This window comes from Halichoerus grypus, chromosome 6 (assembly GCF_964656455.1).
Source record: "Halichoerus grypus chromosome 6, mHalGry1.hap1.1, whole genome shotgun sequence".
Taxonomy (NCBI): Eukaryota; Metazoa; Chordata; class Mammalia; order Carnivora; family Phocidae; genus Halichoerus; species Halichoerus grypus.
The window spans coordinates 45,407,441-45,425,895 of NC_135717.1; the positions used below are offsets into that span (position 1 = coordinate 45,407,441).

Below are 18,455 nucleotides of genomic sequence, written 5' to 3' on the forward strand. Positions count from 1 at the left end.
TATTTAAGAGGTAGTGAAAGAGCAGAGAGAAGTCAACTCAGACTGAGAGTTGGAAAGACTGGCTAAGGAAAATAGAATTTCAGAAATACCAAACAGAGGCAGTGTTAAATTCATTCTACATTCATTCCGTAGTACTGTTGAGCACCTTCCAGACATTGTTGTAGATACTGGGAATTCTGGTGAATAAAATAGATGAAGTCCCTGTTCTCATGAATCTTAAATTCTGATGGGGGAGAAAGACAATAATCAAATATATATAATATCAGGTGGTCATGCTGTGAAGAGAATTAAGGCATGGATAGTCATAAGGAAAGGGTAGTGTTGCTGGGTTTTTTTTTGTTTTTTAAGATTTTTTTATTTGACAGAGAGAGAGAGAGAGACAGCAAGAGAGGGAATACAAGCAGGGGGAGTGGGAGGAGGAGAAGCAGGCTTCCCGCTAAGCAGGGAGCCCAATGCGGGGCTCGATCCCAGGACCCTGGGACCATGACCTGAGCCGAAGGCAGACGCTTAACACTGAGCCACCCAGGCGCCCAGTGTTGCTGTTTTTAAAAGAGCAGAAGGAAAAGCCTCTCTGATGATGACATTTGAGATCTGAAGAAATTAAGGAACTAAGCCATGTGAATATTTAGAGAGAGGGGCAGCAAGTGCAAAGGCCTTAAAGTAGAATCTCATTTGGTGTGTTTAAGGAACTGCAAAGAAGCCAAGCCGAGTGGAGTGAAACAAAGGGAAGAAGCGCAGAGGATGATGAGGTCAGAGAGATGGCTGGGGCAGATGATGCAGTACCTGGGAGACCATTGAAATGACTTTAAATTTAAGTTAGTTGGGAAGCAAGAGGAAATGATGTGACCTATATTTACAAGGACCACTGTGACTGTTATAAGCAGAGACCAATTAGGGAGGGTCTTGCAGTTGAGACATCATATCAGAGTGGGAGATGTGGAAAATATTCATATTTGGGATGTGTTTGAAAATAGAGCTGACAGAATTTGCAGATGGATTAACTGGAGTTAAGAGAAAAAGTGGGGGCGCCTGGGTGGCTCAGTTGGTTAAGCAACTGCCTTCAGCTCAGGTCATGATCCTGGAGTCCTGGGATCGAGTCCCACATCGGGCTCCCTGCTCAGCAGGGAGTCTGCTTCTCCCTCTGACCCTCCTCCCTCTCATGCTCTCTGTCTCTCATTGTCTCTCACAAATAAATAAAATCTTAAAAAAAAAAAAAAAAAAGAGAAAAAGTGGAAGGATCACTGAGGTTTTTGGCCTGAGCACCAGAAGGATGGATTATACTCTTCTCAGAAGGAAGACTATGGGAAAAGTTTGCTTTGGGGTAGGTTATGAGACTCTTATTAAAGAGTTCATCACAATTTTTTTTTTTTCTTTTTTTTTCAATTGAAGTATACAACATAGAGTGTTCTAATGAAACTAATAATTTCAGGTGTACAATATGGTGATTCAGCAATTCTATACATTATTCTCGTCATTACCCTCTTTTTTGCTTTTTTTTCTCTTTTTTTAACCTCTTACTGAACTATAAAACTTGAATGAAAGAGTGCACAAATCATAAAAGTTTAGCTCAGTTAAATTTCAGAAAGCGAACCCACCTGTGTAACCAGATATAAATTTGAGAGTTGTGAGCATATAGACTTGAAATCATGGAACTGGGAAGTCATCTAGATAGTGAGTATAAATAAAGAAGAGTTTGAAGACTAACTCCTGAGGCACTCCCAACATTTAAAGGTCAGGGTAAAGAGGATACTCAGAGGGAGCAGCTGGTGAGGTAAGAAAATCAAATAAGAACAACATCTAGGAGGGCAAATGAGAGGATTTCAAGAAAGAGGATATAGTAGACTATATCAAATGTTACTGATAAGGAAGGACTAGAAAGTTTAAGTTAGATAAGAAATAAAAAGACCATTAAATCTGGCAATCATAGACTAGTTAAAATACTGAATTTAGAATGTTTACAGGGTTTGTGAAGAGAATGAGGTATGATTTATTAGGAAATATGTAAGACACTAGAAATAGGAGATGGAAAATACTATCCTTACTCTAAAAGAATTTATGATTTTATAGGGAAAAAAGATAAATTAATAATTATAATTGTGATAAAATTTACTGTAGAAATATACACAGGATGCCATAGATGCAAATAAAAGGAACACTTATAAAAAGAACAGAAAATGATTTCCTTTTGAAATCCCTGAGTCTTGGAGGACCAGTTTAGAGAGGTGTAAATGGGTGATTTTATATGGGGGAGAAGCATGCTAAAAGGCCCTGAGGCAAATGAGCATGAGTTCTAGGTATCATACCTGGTTGGCTGTGACTGGATGCTAATTGTGTAGGGGGGAGGACTTAGAGATAGTGATGAAAGATTATGCTAAAGAGGTAAGAGCCACATCTTGAAGGAGCCCCTGTATGCCATGAGAGTTTGGGTGTTTGGGGTTTTTTTTTTTAAGTTTTTTTAATTTATTTATTAGAGAGAGAGAGCACAAGCAGGGGGAGTGGCAGGCAGAGGGAGAAGGAGAAGCAGGCTCCTCGAGGAGTAGGGAGCCCAATGCGGGGCTCCATCCCAGTACCCTGGGATCATGACCTGAGCTGAAGGCAGTCTCTTAACCAACAGAGCTACCCAGGCACCCAGAGAGTTTGGGTTTTATCTTCAAGGTGATGGGGAGATACTGAAAGACAAGCCAATAACATGATAATATTTGCATTTTAAAAGGTCATTCTGGGGCGCCTGGGTGGCTCAGTCCTTAAGTGTCTGCCTTCGGCTCAGGTCATGATCCCAGGGTTCTGGGATTGAGGAAGCCTGCTTCTCCCTCTCCTACACCCCCGCTTGTGTTCCTGCTCTCACTAACTCTGTCAAATAAATAAATAAAATCTTAAAAAAATAAAATAAAAGGTCATTCTGCCTTCATTGAAAAAAATAGGTAAGGGGCGCCTGGGTGGCTCAGTTGGTTAAGCGACTGCCTTCGGCTCAGGTCGTGATCCCGGAGTCCCAGGATCGAGCTCCCACATCCGGCTCCCTGCTCGGCGGGGAGTCTACTTCTCCCTCTGACTCTACCCCCTCTTGTGCTCTCTCTCTCGCTTTCTCTCTCAAATAAATAAAATCTTAAAAAAAAAAAGTAACATTTGGGGTCATAACACTCCTTAAGTCTTATAAAAACTATTCCCAAAAAAGTGCTGGTATACGTAAAATTTCAGATTTGTGGTCCCTTGCAGTCCAACTATGGATACCAAATTTAAAATCCCAAATATATACAATGACTTGGTGGGAAGTCAGTCTGAAGTATCTTGGATGAAAAATGATGAGTGTTTGAATCTGAGAGCTGGCAATGAGATTGGAAAACAAGAAATATTGAGTGTGAATTGTACTTTGAAGAAGTTTCACTGCACCAGGAAGGCAAGAAATAATGGAGGGAGGCAACACAATTTTGTGGGGCAGACGGGATAAACTTGATATGCTTGGGAGATAGGTAGAGGGAGTTGAAGAGACAGGAGAGAAGGGATGATTAAGCAAGCAGCCAAGAAGGCAGAAAAGGATGGAATTCAAATTAAGTGTAGAGAATTTAGCCTGGCTAAGAGCTATGGATGGTATACCTTTAGGTAAGTTTTGGGGAATGGGGTAGGTTGTGAGAAGGAATTTGAGGCTTCCATTTTTTGTGTTTGAAGGTGGAAATGAGGTCCGCTGAGGAAAGGGTGGTAACACAGGCAGCATGAGGATAGAAATGAAGTTAGAAGAACCTTGGAGGCAAACCAGGGAGTGAAGTAACTGATCTATATTCCATTTTCCAGAAAGGATGTAAGACATCTACAAAAATACATAAAATATGACGGGGTAATATCAATTAATAGTGGAGCAAGAAACAACTAAGCTGACATCAAATCCAGAAATCGTAAGGAGAAAGACTGTTGTATAAATCTATGTAAATATAAAACTTTCTGTAGATAAACTCACTATACACGAATTTGAAAAACAACAAAGTATGATTGGCTTTTTTAAAACAGGGTTCACATACCATACAATTTTACCCATTTAAAGTGTACAGTGTTTTTCTATGTAGTCAGGTATATGCAACCATCACCACAGTTAATTTTAGAACATTTTCTTTTAATCTTGAAAAGAAACCCCATGCCCTTCAGTTATCATCCCCCCTCCCTAACCCCCCCCCTTTATCCCCAGCTCTAATTTACTTTCTGTCTCTATGTATTTCCCTTGTTATGGACATTTCATATGAATGGAATCATGTGGCCATTTTTGGTGAACCATCCTTTGCCCATTTTTTAAATTGGGTTATTTGTCCTTTTTTCATTATTGAGTTATAAGAGTTCTTCATTCTAGACTCAAATCCTTTATCAGATATATGATTTGCAAATATTTTCTCTTATTATGTGGGTTGTCTTTTTAGTTAACTGATGTCCCTTGAAGAACAAAAGTTTTTAATTTCGATGAAGTCCAATTTATCTATTATATTTGTTGCTTTTTCTTTTGGTGTCACATCTAAGAATCCTTTGCCAAATTCAAGGTTGTAAAGGCTAATCCCTAAATTTTCCAGTTTAAGCTCTTTTATATAGGTCTTTGATCCATGTGAGCTAATTTTTAGATATGATGTGAAATACGGGTACTGTTTCTTTTTCCTGTGGCTATCCAGTTGTCCCAGCACCATTTGTTGAAAAACCTGTTCTTTCCCCATCAAATGGGCTTGGCACCTTGTCAAAAACCAGTTGACCATAGGTATCTTAGTTTATTTTTGGACTTTTAATTTTATTCCCTTCATCTGTATGTATATCCTTATGCCAGCACCACACCTTATTTCTTGTCATTACTTTATAGTAAGTTTTGAAATCAAGACATACAAGTCCTACTCTCTTCTTCCTTTTTCATGACTGTTTTGGCTATTCTGGGTCTCTTGCAACTCCATGTGAAGTTTAATATCAGCTTGTCAGCTTTACAAAGAAGTCAGCTGGGATTCTGATTGGGATTACACTGAATCTATAGACCAGTTGTGGGGGGTATTGCCATTTTAGCAATGTTAAGTGTTCCAATCTATGAACAGGGAGTGTTTTTCTAACTATTTTGATCTTTAATTCTTTCAGCAGTATTTTGTAGTTTTGTAGTTTTCAGAGTATAACTTTTGTACTATTTGCTTAATTTATTCCTAAATGTTTTTTTTCTTTTGGATGCTAATGCAAATGGAATTTATTTCTTAACTTCATTTATAATTTCGTAATTTCAAGTGTATAAAAATACAGTTGATTTTTGTATCCAGCACTGTTGCTGAACTCATTTATTCTAATAAGTGATAGGGTTTTTTTGGTGAATTCTTTCGGATTTTCTACATACAACGTTATGTCATCAATGAGTAAAAATAATTATATTTCTTCTTTTCCAACCTGGAAATTCTTTATCTTAATTAATTCTTAATCTTCCCTAATTGCCTTCACTAGAACCTCCAGTTCACTGTTGAATAAAATCCTCAAGACTGGAAATCCTTATCTAGTTCCTGATCTTAGGGCAAAAACATTCAGTCTTTCACTTTTACTATGCTGTTAGCTGTGGGGTTTTGTAGATGCCCTTTATCAGACTGAGAAGTTCCCTTCTAGTCCTAGTTTTTTGAGTGATTTTTATCTTGAGAGGATGTTGGAGTTTGTCAAATGCTTCTCTCCCCCCCCAACCCCAATTTTGGTCTTTTTAAAATTTTATTGATAAAATTAATTTATTACATTAATTTTTAGGTGTTGTAACAACTTTACGTTCCTGGTATAAACCTTATCTGGTCATGGTGTATAACTTTTATACTGTTGGATTCAGTTTGCTCATATTTTATTGAGGATTTTTTCCATCTACATTCACAAGAGATTGGTCTGTAGTATTCTTCCAGTGTCTTTGTCTGGTATTGATTATCAAGGTAATACCCGTCTCATGAGTTGGATGGTGTTCCGTACTCTTCCGTTTTTTTGGAAGAGTTAGTGAAGAGTTGGTATTAGTTCTTTAAATGTTTGTTAGGATTCAGGGGTAAAGCCATCTGTACCTGGGCTTTTCTTTGTGGATAGTTTTTTGATTGCTAATTTAGTCTCTTCCCTTGTTAAAGATCTACTTCTTAAGTCAGTTTCAGTAGTTTGTGTCTTTTAGGAATTTGCTCATTTCATCTAAATTTGGCGGCATACAATTATTCATAGTATTCTTTTATAATCCTTTTTATTTTTATAAGGTAAGTAGTAATGCCCTCTCTTTTATTTCTGTTTCTAGAAATTTGAGTCTTTCTTTTTATTTTGATCTATCTGCCTAGAGATTTGTCCATTTTGTTGATCTTTCCAAAGGACCAGCTTTTGTTTTCATTGATTTTTCTCTACTGTTTCTTTATTCTCTGTTTCATTAATTTCTACTTTAACCTTTATTATTTCTGTCCTTTTGCTTGCGTTAGGTTTAGTTTGTCCTTCTTTATCCATTGTCTTAAGATGGAAAATTATTTATTTGAAATCTTTTTAATATAGTTATTTATAGTTATAAATTTCCCCTCAAGCACTACTTTAGTTGCATCCTACAAGTTTTGATATTTTGTGTCTTCATTATCACTAATCTCAAATTATTTTGTGATTTCCCTTTGCTTTCTTCTTTGACCCATTGATTATTTAGGAGTGCATTGTTTAATTTCCACATACTTGTTACTTTCCCAACTTTTTTCTTGTTGTTGATTTCCAATTTCATTCGACTGTGGTTGAGAACGTATTTTGTATTTATATCCTTTTAGATATATTAAATGTATATCCTTTTAAATATATTAAATTTTCTTCTATGCCCTAGAATATAGTCTCTCAAGGAGAATGCTTCATGTGGATTTGAAAAGAATGTATATTCTTTTGGGTGTAGTGTCTATAGATGGCTGCTAGATCTAGTTGGTTTATAGGGTTGTTCAAGTCTTGTATTTGATTGTTGATCATCTAGTTATTTTACCATTATTGAAGATGAGGTATTGAAGCTGTTGTTGAATTGTCTGTTTTTCCCTTCATTTCTGTCAGTTTTTGCTTCCTGTATTTTATTTTGTTACTAGATACACATATTTTTGTTATGCTTCTGTGGTGGGTTGAGCCTTTTATCATTATAAAATGCCCCCCTTATCTCTGGTCATTCTTTTTTGTTTCAAAGTCTATTTTGTCTGATACTAATATAGCAAGTCTAGCTTTCTTGTGGTTTGCTGTTTGCATGATATCTTTTTCTGCCTTTTTATTTTCAAGCTATTTGTATCTTTGAAGCTGAAGTATGTCTCCTGTAGATGGCACAGTTGACCCTTGAACAATGTGGGTTTGAGCTGCATGGGTCCACTTAATACATGAATTTTTTACAGTACTGTGAATATATTTTCTTTTCCTTATGGTTTTCTTTTTTTTTTTTTTAAGATTTTATTTATTCATTTGAGACACAGGGATACAGAGAGAGAGAGCATGAGCAGGGAGAGAGGCAGAGGGAGAAGGAGAAGCAGGCTCCCTGCTGAGCCGGGAGCCCGATATGGGGCTCGATCCCAGGACCCTGGGATCATGACCTGAGCCGAAGGCAGATGCTTAACCATCTGAGACACCCAGGCGCCCCTTCCTTATGATTTTCTTAATAACATTTTCTTTTCTCTAGCTTGCTTTATAGTAAGAATGCAGTATATAATACATGTAACATACATACTATGTGCTAATCTACTATTTATGTTATAGTTAAGGCTTCTGGTCAACAGAAGGCTATTAGTAATTAAGTTTTGCCGGAATCAAAAGTTAAACATGGATTTTTGACCTCATGGATGAGGGGTCATGACGTCCTCCTAACCCCACATTGTTCAAGGGTCAATGATACATAGTTGGATTATGTTTCTTTTTTTTAAAATCCAAGTTAACAATCTATTTTTTGATTGTGTGATTTACTCCACTCAACATTTAATGTTAACTATTGATATAGTTTGATTTTACTTTTTGTTTTATATGTGACCTTAGTTTCTCTGTTTGTCCTTTATTTTCTTTTGCATTAAGTGAATGTTTTCTAATTTATGGCATTTTAATTTCTTTATGGATTTTTTTTTTCTCATTTAAACTGATCTTATTGGTGCTCTTTGTCTTTTTGGGTAGATTCAAATTACCATGTAGACTCCCTTGTTTTAGCCTGAATATTTCCTTTAGTATGTGAGTCAGGTCTACAAACAGCAAAATTTCTCAGTTTTTGTATATCTGATAATGTCTTTAGTTCACCTTCATATTTGAAAGATAGTTTTGCTTTATATAGAATTCTTTATTGATAGTCTTTTTCTTTGAGCACTTTGAATATGACATCCCACTGCTTTCTGGTTTCTGTTGTTTCTGCTGATAGGTCAGCCAATCATCTTGTTGGGATTACCTTGTAAGTAGCAAATCATTTTTTCTCTTGCTCCTTTTAAGATTTTATCCTGTGTTTGACCATTTTTATTATGATATGTCTGTGGATCTCTTTGAACTTACCTTCCTTGTAGTTCACTGGGCTTTCTGGACATGTAGGCTATTGTTTTTCAGTAAATTTGAGAAGTTTTCAGGCATTATTTCTTCAAATATTTTTTCTGTTCCTTGCTGTCCTCTGGTACCCCCATTACATGGATGTTGTAGAAGAAATTTGGCAGATAAAACAAAATTTTAATAGTGCATGTATTTAAACTGAGCACTATAAGTATAGGAATTTATATCTTAAGAAAGTAATCATACAAGTATATTTGGGTGTATGTGCAAGAAAATATGTTACAACACTTTTATATAGTAAAAAGGTTAGGTGAAAACTGGAAGGAAATTAAATACGTTATGATACTTTTATACAGTGAAATATTATTAACGATAATAGTTTTAAGTCTTTTTCCATAATTCAGATGGAGTTTATTTGGTATATCATATAAGGTTATTTTGGTGTACATTTTCTTTCCGCACCTGTACAGGCTTTTTCTAGGGCAGCAATTCTCGTTTTTGTGGTGTCACAACTTCTGTACACTCTTTAAAATTATTGAGGACACCAAAGAGCTTTTGTTGATGTGGATTATGTTTATTAAAAATTATTAATTTGTTAAATTTTTTTTAGCAGTCAGACCCATTACATTTGCATAAACAACATATTTTTTAAAACAAAGATTTTTAAAAACAAACCGGTGAGAAGTCTGGAGTTTTTATAAATTTTGTAGATTTCTAATAATCTAGTTTAACAAAAGAGAGCAGGATTCTTTTTTTTTTTTTTATTTTTTATTGTTATGTTAATCCCCATACATTACATCATTAGTTTTAGATGTAGTGTTCCATGATTCATTGTTTGTGCATAACACCCAGTGCTCCATGCAGAATGTGCCCTCCTCAATACCCATCACCAGGCTAACCCATCCTCCAACCCCCCTCCCCTCTAGAACCCTCAGTTTGTTTTTCAGAGTCCATCGTCTCTCATGGTTCGTCTACCCTTCCGATTTCCCCCCCTTCATTCTTCCCCTCCTGCTACCTTCTTCTTCTTTTTTTTTTTTTCTTAACATATATTGCATTATTTGTTTCAGAGGTACAGATCTGAGATTCAACAGTCCTGCACAATTCACAGCGCTTACCAGAGCACATACCCTCCCCAGTGTCTATCACCCAGTCACCCCATCCCTCCCACCCCACCCCCCACTCCAGCAACCCTCAGTTTGTTTCCTGAGATTAAGAGTTCCTCATATCAGTGAGGTCATATGATACATGTCTTTCTCTGTTTGACTTATTTCGCTCAGCATAATACCTCCAGTTCCATCCACGTCATTGCAAATGGCAAGATCTCATTCCTTTTGATGACTGCATAATATTCCATTGTATATATATATACCACATCTTCTTTATCCATTCATCTGTCGATGGACATCTTGGCTCTTTCCACAGTTTGGCTATTGTGGACATTGCTGTTATAAACATCGGGGTGCACGTACCCTTTTGGATCCCTACTTTTGTATCTTTGGGGTAAATACTCAGTAGAAGAGAGCAGGATTCTTATATCTGCTTCTTGCAGTATATAAAGATGAAGTCTATAGGGAATGAAGTCTATGAGTATATAAAGAAAATCTGCCCTGACACAGATTTTTAGTTCAAAGTGCATGAGCCCTTTAATGGTCTTTTCAGACAATTATGGATATTCTTCCTTGATAATACACCAGAACTTGACAAGTCGTAGTTTCTTAAAGTTTGGCTGCAGTTTGGAATCTGAAATGTATAAATGAACTTTTCATTCTCTGTTACATTAAAATCCACTGTCTTTTAAAATTTTTGAGTAGCTCTGTTTTACTTATCCATGATTTTGTGACATTATGTATTTGTCATTTAGAAAATATTAGTATACTGAGTTAGGCAGATCTTTCAAAGGTTGATACATACTGTTAAACGCTATCAAAAAATCACAGTCATTTATATAATTACCAGTCTCACATGAAAAGCTTTTAAGTGTTGAGATGTCATGCTCACAGTGATGGATACAGTTTTCAAATTCTAATTTTCATTTGAAAGCACAAATTTTTATCACTGGCAGCAATACTTCATTGTAGAGTAAATGCCTGCAAAATACCCAAGTCCAAATAATGATAGTTTGTCTGTTAATGGTTCCCTCAAGTAAAGATATCGTTCTCTGAAAATGAACAGCTAATTCAGTTCACAAATCCACTGATCACACAGTTACTTTTCCTCAAGACCTTATTACACTGACTATGTGCCCTTATTCAGAAAGAATCTTCCCCTAGCAATTTTTAATCTTTAAATTGTTGGATTTTATCTATTTACATTTCGTATCTAATTTTTTTGAAGTTAATGTGTTTTGTCTCTGGCTTCTTTTAAGAGTAGAGAAGAGAAGATATAACCCAGTGTATAAATGGAAGGTTTGGTGTTAGTTAATACAGCTTATACATTATAACAAAAAGAGAAGAAAAAGTTTAGGGTATGTTGGTAGATTGAACAATGTAAATGTGGGGGATATAATATTATAAGTTGCAAAGTCATAAGCTGAAAGTGAGGTGGGGTTGGGGAGGGAGTATTGGAAGAGTAAAGAGAGAAAGGAGAGGAAGTGACAAGGGAAATGTAACAGCATTGCTGGGCCAAAGTGAAGACCTACCTGAAATTTGTAGTCAGGAGTTTAAAGTGAAACTAGTCAGTACAGGGGGTGTGTGTGTGTGCGCGCGCACGCACGCATACATACACATGCATGCCCACCCTTTGGTCAACCTGACCCACAGGTCTGGAGCTCATTTCCACCCGCACCCATTGCTAATAATTAATCCTGGCCTCCCAAGCAAGAAATGGGCTAGATCAAAGGATGAAGTAGGCAATAGAAACCGCTAGGATGTACAGATCCTAGGATGACTTACTGTTTTAAGTCTGTACCAAGTTAAATGAAGGATTATGAAGCTGGTTTGCTTCTGCTAAATATTGATTTTGGGGGGAACATGTCATATGTATGGTGACTGCTATAGGCTATGGCAGGGGAGAGGTAATTGAGGGAAGAAAGAGTAGAAATAGCTAGAATCCAGTAGAGTGTAAGCTTCTGTGTAGGTTCTATGGCGGCCTCTCAAATCCTTTCTCCCCTTACGTCCCTCCCTTTTTGTTCTGGGTAGCAAGAAAGGGTCTTGTCTACTGACAGCCCTGGGTGGGCCCTACCATATGATTCAGAGCTCAGAAGAAGGCCTGCTTTCCCGGCTGCATTTCCCTGATGCTGAGTCTGTCCTGGCCCCAGCTTTGATTCACCTAATTATTTTCTCTGGTAATGTACATTCTTCTAGACTGAGACCCACAACCCAATAAAATATTAGTATTTAAAGAGTTTAGGCTTTACAGTTAGCCTTCCTGGTTTCAAACTCTGGCTCTTGAGACTTAATCTCTCTAAATCTTACTTCACAGTATCTATCTCATAAGGTTGTGAAAATTATTTGACATAATTCATATAAAACATTAGAACAGTATGTAGACATAGCAAATGCTCCATGAATATTAGGTATCATTATTTGTATTTTTTGAGGAAACACTAGAACTATCACTTAGTTACTGTCTATCAAAGAATATTAGCAGTTCTATTGTCAGCTCTTGTAGAGGTGGTGTAGTGTAATTTCTCACAGCATAGTGCTAGACCAGACTGATTGGATATAAATCCTGATAACTGCCACTGACTACTTTGAGGCTTTGACCAGTTTCACTGGTGCATGCTGCCAGTCTCTTCATTTATACCTCATTTGTGCGTACCTGCCTTATATAGTTGCTCTAAGGGTTATGAGTCAATGCGTAGAACTCATATAAACATCTAAATGCTTAGAATAGTGCCTGGAACATAACAGGCATTCCATAAATTTCTTGCTGCTGTTATTAACTCTAAGAAACCTTGACTCATCCATTTTAGTACCGAGAGGGCCTTAGAATTTAGCACAACTTCTTTTATAGATGAGAATGTGAAGCTCTGAAATTTCACAGCTAGATACTGGAAAATGTTTGTCCTGTATTTCCTAACTCCTAATTTAATGTTCTGTTTGCCATGCTTCCTCCACAAAATGTCTCTATAAAGGGATGTATTAGTAGCATTAACCAGCAAAACAATTACCGTCACTTATGTAACCACATTTAAGGAGCTTTTCTATGCAAATACTACAATTACTAGATGTAAATAACATTTAAATAATTATATTTCTGCCCTTTGGGGCCTTAGGAGAATCCACTGAATATTACACATTACTTGTATAGAAGGAGTATAAATCCATAATGATCCTTCTAAGGATTTTATAACTTACTCCTTTTAATAGATTTGAAATAATGCTCTCCATTGGTAGAAAGGTAATACTATGGGGCATCTGGGTGGCTCAGTCAGTTAAGCCACCGACCCTTGATTTCTGCTCAGGTTATGATCTCAGGATCCTGAGATCAAGCCGCCACCACCACCACCCCCTCAGTCTCTGTGCTCAGTGGGGAGCCTGCGTGTCCCTCTTCTCTCCCACCCCACTATCATGTGCGTGCACCCACGCGCGCTCTCTCTCTCAAGTAAATACAATTTAAAAATTAAAAAAAAAAAAGACAATACCATGCCTATGATCTACCAGTAGTGAACTCTATAAATTTTGTTTTTCCAGTAAAACTGATGAATTTGTAGAATGATAGCCAGGGTTAAAGGCACAGTCTTAAGCCAGGCTAGCTGTAGTATAAACTCAATCTAAGGATTCCTGTTCCCTTTAAGGGGATGTAACTTTTTGGATAGGCTATTTTTCAAAAGGTATTCTAAACCAAATTAGGGCATGTAAACAAATAATTGAGCCAGTTCTTGATAACTCAAGATCGTCATTATTATTACTGTTTATGTAGTTGCTAAAAATAAAAGGATACCCACATTAGTTCCTAAGGCTGTTTGTTCCCACATCAAATAACTACTTTTTAACAGTTTTATTGAGATGCAATGTGCATATGATAACATTTACCTATTTTAAGTGTGCAATTCAGTGAATATTAGTAAATTTATACAGTTGTGCAACTATTACCACAATCCACTGATAGAACATTTCATCACCACAAATGTTACAATTTTTTATGCAGTCAGTCCCCACTTCTACCCCCAAGCCTAGGCAGCCACTTAACCTGCTTTCCATCTGTATAAATTTATATTTCTGGACATCTCATATAAAGGGAATCATATAGTATATAATCTTGCAGTTCATCCATATTATGGCTTGCATGAATATTTCATTCCTTTTTATTGCTAAATAGTATTCCATGATATGAAATGTATATTCCACATTTTGTGTGTATGTGTGTGTGCTGGCTTCTAGGTGCTCAGCTGTGTTCTAGACTTAGAGATGTTCCAAGATGTATCTATTATTTGGGACTCACAGATAACAAAGTTGAGAAACCCTAATAGGGTAAGGGATAAGAGTGTACATGAGTTTTGGCTCCTGCAGAACCTTTACAAAGTGGGAGAAGAGACAATTTCTTAATAGCAAAGATGCTAAGCAGTCAAAACAGTCCACTACATCAGATGTTTGACCCAAATAAATGAATTGTTTCAATAATATTTGTCATTGTTTTTTGCCTAATTTGCTAAGAAACTGAGAACCTGAGTAGTTCAGCACCCTGAATATCAACAAATGTTCACTACAGAGAATAATTTACATCATTCTTTCTACATTCATGGTTCCCTTGGCATTTACAGATTAAAATTTTAAATTTTAGCTGTTTGTGAGTTATGCACAGTAGTTTGTCATTAGGCCCAGATGTTTCTTTGAGTTGCATTGCTGGTGTGTGGGACCAGCTTCCTTAGCCTAGCAGCTAGATTTCAGGGCTACTGTATTCTTTTCTTGTTTTACCACATAGGAACTAATTCTTATAGATCTGGAGGCATCACACACAGTTTTCAATTATACCTTGTCATATTTTAGGTGCCCTATGCCTCAAGTCTTCTTGCTGATGTCAGTGACCTAGTCTGCTATATTCCTATCTTTAGTCCTTCTATTTTGCTTGCTTTTTATTTTTTTTTTTTTTAAGATTTCATTTATTTGAGAGAGAGATAGCAAGAGAGCACAAGGGGGGTGAGAGGGGGTGGGAAGAGGGAGAAGCAGGCTCTCTGCTGAGCAGGGAGCCCAACACAGGGCTCCATCCCAGGACCCTGGGATCGTGACCTGAGCCAAAGGCAGACACTTAACTGACTGAGCCACCCAGGTGCCCCTTTCACTTGCTTTTTAAAAACATTACTTTGCTAACTCATTTTGGTTGTTCTTCATTGTAAACCCCTAAATATCTACCTTATTATAAGGCAGTATCTTTACATTTTCTTCCTTTTTAACTGGAAAAATTATCCTATGTTGTCCAGTACATTTTATGAAAATGTTCATTGAGCTACCTTTCTGCTATTTATAATTCTAATTCAGCTCTTAATTATTTGCATGATAGAGGAGGGCAGTGACATAAATCATAATCTTTGAAAACATGATTTGGCTTAAGAATGAATTAACAGAATTTTTCTCTTTTTGAACATTATCTTTACCATTGTAATTATGCTTTGTTTAGACTAAAATTAGTTTATTGTAAAAATAATTTACATTGTTTAAAAACACACAAAATGATAGGAAAGGAAGTATGGATGTTAGGCTAAGGAATAATCACAGCGGGGTTAAGAGGAAACACAATTTAATACACCAAGCTAGTTTCTACATGTATTAGTTTATCTTATGCCTGAAATGTTGTGATTGTTTGAATATATGAGAAAAGGGGATTGGACAAAAATTATTGAAAAGATGAAGGACTGTCATTTCTTATTTCAGCCTTTAATAACCTCTTTAAATGAACTCTTAGTATCGTCTAGAAAGACTACTTAACAATCTTAACGTTTTATGAAATCCAAAATTTTTTTCCCACAAGGATTTAAAATAGCTATTACATTTGGAGTCTGAGCCCTGTGAAAGATGACTGTATGTCTTTCCAAGATTTTTAAAAGTTGGCACTGTCTTACATGATTCCTGGGCACAGTTTGTTTATTGGATTCTTTTTTCCATGGGTATTCAAAATAAATAGGTACTTGTTATTGAATTGGGAAAAAATAGCATAACTATAAAACCGATTACAGCTTGTACTGGAAAGAATCTTGCCATCTGATTGGAAATATTTTTCCAGTTTGTTGACCTATTTGAAATTCCTAAGAGCTATTTTTCTTTCCAGCTTTCAAACATCAAATTCATTCTGAGGTCAGTTTGGTTGATTCTAGGGACTAAAGAAATGAATAACTTTGGTTTTGTGTTCTCCTTAAAACTTGTCTTAAGGACATATTTATTGAATATTTTAAATGCCACTGTGATTACTACTTTGTAATGACTATTTGCACTGGATTAAAAATAATCTTATGAGAAATCATAATTGATGCTTCTCAATCCTGCCCCCACTGTTGCTCTTATTAACCATGTAGTATATGATAGCACTTACCTAGAGTAGTGTTTTTAAAAAGTGTGATCCATGGATACATATGGTATGAAGGTCCTGTTTCTCCTATAATCTTTTAGCATTGTTTATAATATTGTATCTTTGTATTGTTTAGACGTATAAATTCTGATGCATTTCAGATGTCATGTTGGTTTAACCAAAATACCTTATTCCAGTGTTTTTTCAAAACTCATACTGTTTTCTTCATTGTTACTTTTTCTGCAATGGCAAGATAAATCAGTTCCTTAAGTTATCTTTCTCCACTAAAGAGGCCCTCGGGAGAAAAAAAATATGAGCTTTAAGAGTAGTAAAAGGCTTACTGTGTTTTAATCTTTCACAAATAATTATTTAGGAAATGTTTGCTTAAATATCTTAAGATCTTTCTGCATCTATTTCTAATTACTATTAATGGAACCGTATTTCAGTATGCCAGGAACCTTGGTGGAAACTGAGCTGGCATAGGGAGGAAAAGGGGAAAATCTGCCAGTTTTGTCACTGAGCCCTCTTTCTAATGTGCTTCTCCTAACTTTGTTGCTATTGCTTCAGCCCTTCACTGTCTATTGTAAGCAATATGGGAGCTGCCTCCTGACGGGTCTTCCCAACCAGTCCCTCTGCCTTCCAGTTCATCCTTCTTGTTACTTAGAATCCTATAGCTGATTGCTGCCACCATACATATTTAAGATCAATTCCATACTCTTTAAGAGTTGTTATGTAAGGCCTTTTATCTAGCCCTTTCTTATTTCTTTTGATACCCAAACATAAGGAACTACTTTCAGTTTCCTGAATATAATTCATTTCACTCCCCCTTAACTTGTACTGTTCCCTTTGCCCAAAAAGCCTTCCTGGCTCTCATATGCTTTGCTAATTGCTATTTCTCTTTGATTTACCTTTAGTATTGCTTAAATATTAATTCTTCTGTGAAATCTTTTGACATCCTCTTTCTCCTTGTAGCCATCTTCCCTTGTGTTCTTTATCAGAATATAAGCAAACTTCTGCTTTATATTTAGCTTAGAAAACTACCTTGTATTTGATTTAAGCTTGTAAATTCTTGTAGGTGTAATAGCCATCTGTGGTATTTCTGTAACTTAGAGTGAACAAAGACCCTGAGGATCAAGGGTGAGAAATGGAGTGAATATACAAATGGAGAACGACCTTACAATCCAGAAAGCTGAACAATAACTTTAACAATCGACCCACAGTGGCCAGGACTTGATCAATAACTGCCAGGTTCCCTAATTTTTATCCTTGCTTCCAACTTTGAACCAATCAGAGCAAGCCAAATACGTACCCCCCCCCCCCCCCCGCCCCGATCAGCTACATAAGATGTCCCACTCCTGCTTAGCTCACCTTCAGCTTGCCATGCCAACATCCTCCAATCAGGGCACACTTGAAACCTTCCCTTTTTTCCACTATGAAACTTTCCCATTCTTTAGCCTGCCCTTGAGTCTGCCTGAACACAAGTGATGGTGGCTGACTCCCTTGCCTCTAGCAAGCTGAAATAATAGCCTTTGCTTCTCTCATTTATTTCTATACAAGGGGAAAACCTATTTATTTTATATTTATTTACACCCGAAGAGATTAATGGTAAGTATAGTTTATAAACCGTATTTCTTGTGCTAGCTGTATTTTGTGATTTTTCTGCATGTTTTATAAACATAGAGGTTTATATTTTAAAAAGGTGAAGACAGGTTTTTGTTAAAAGGATTCTCTTGAATGGAAAGATAAACAGAAGAAAAATCTGTCACTTAATAGTAACAAACAAAATCCTAGTCAAATTTTAATCTTACTTGAGATTTTTGTCTCAGATATAGTTTTTAAAATTCTTTATTTGGTTAATTAAACCATAACTTCTTTTAAAAAAATCAATACATGGAAGAGATTTAAACATTAAATGCATTTGGGTTTTATTTATTATGTTGAGCATACTTTTATTCTTGTTTTTAAAATATTAGGTATGCATGTTTAATTTCACTAAGTAATTTTTGCGTCGTTTACTGCTTTTTATTTAACCTATTAGTATAATATACTATATAAATAGATTTCTTACTATTGAACCATGTATATATTCCTAAAATAACCATGCTTGGTTTGGTGAATTATTTTTAATATGTCCACTCATTTTATAAAGCCCCTTTCACTTTTGTAAAGATTCTAAAAATGACCAAAACCTATACCCTGATTGTTTTTTTTTTGCATACCCTCATTTATATTTCTACAATTGAATGACTAAAAAGGCTACTTTAAATAATTTTGAACCTATGAAAAAGATAGCTTTTTATCTGTCTAGTGCTTTATTTTACTAAAGTTACTCTCAGTTTATTTATTGCTTGAATTTTCTCTTAACAGATATTCCCTTCGGAGAGGTAGCTCCTTCACATTTTTAACACCTGGCCCCCATTGGGACTTCACTTTGGTGAGTAGCTACCTGGGTATTTTATGTCAAGACATTGACAGAATTAATTCCTAGGTTGTCTTTCAGTCTGGTGTACAACTCAGTTGTCTGTACTTCTCTGAATATCTTGAGGTACAGTGTT

At 36.1% G+C, this 18,455-nt stretch overlaps 1 protein-coding gene across 1 annotated transcript in view; it reads left to right on the plus strand.

Annotated features, from left to right (window-relative positions):
* The window catches only part of NET1 (neuroepithelial cell transforming 1), a 62,955-nt gene that overhangs the window by 1,616 nt on the left and 42,884 nt on the right, over positions 1–18,455 (plus strand). The window contains exon 2 of the mRNA XM_036086167.2: positions 18,268–18,334. Within this exon, the coding sequence (XP_035942060.1) occupies positions 18,268–18,334 (67 nt within the window). The remainder of the gene's footprint in view (positions 1–18,267; positions 18,335–18,455) is intronic.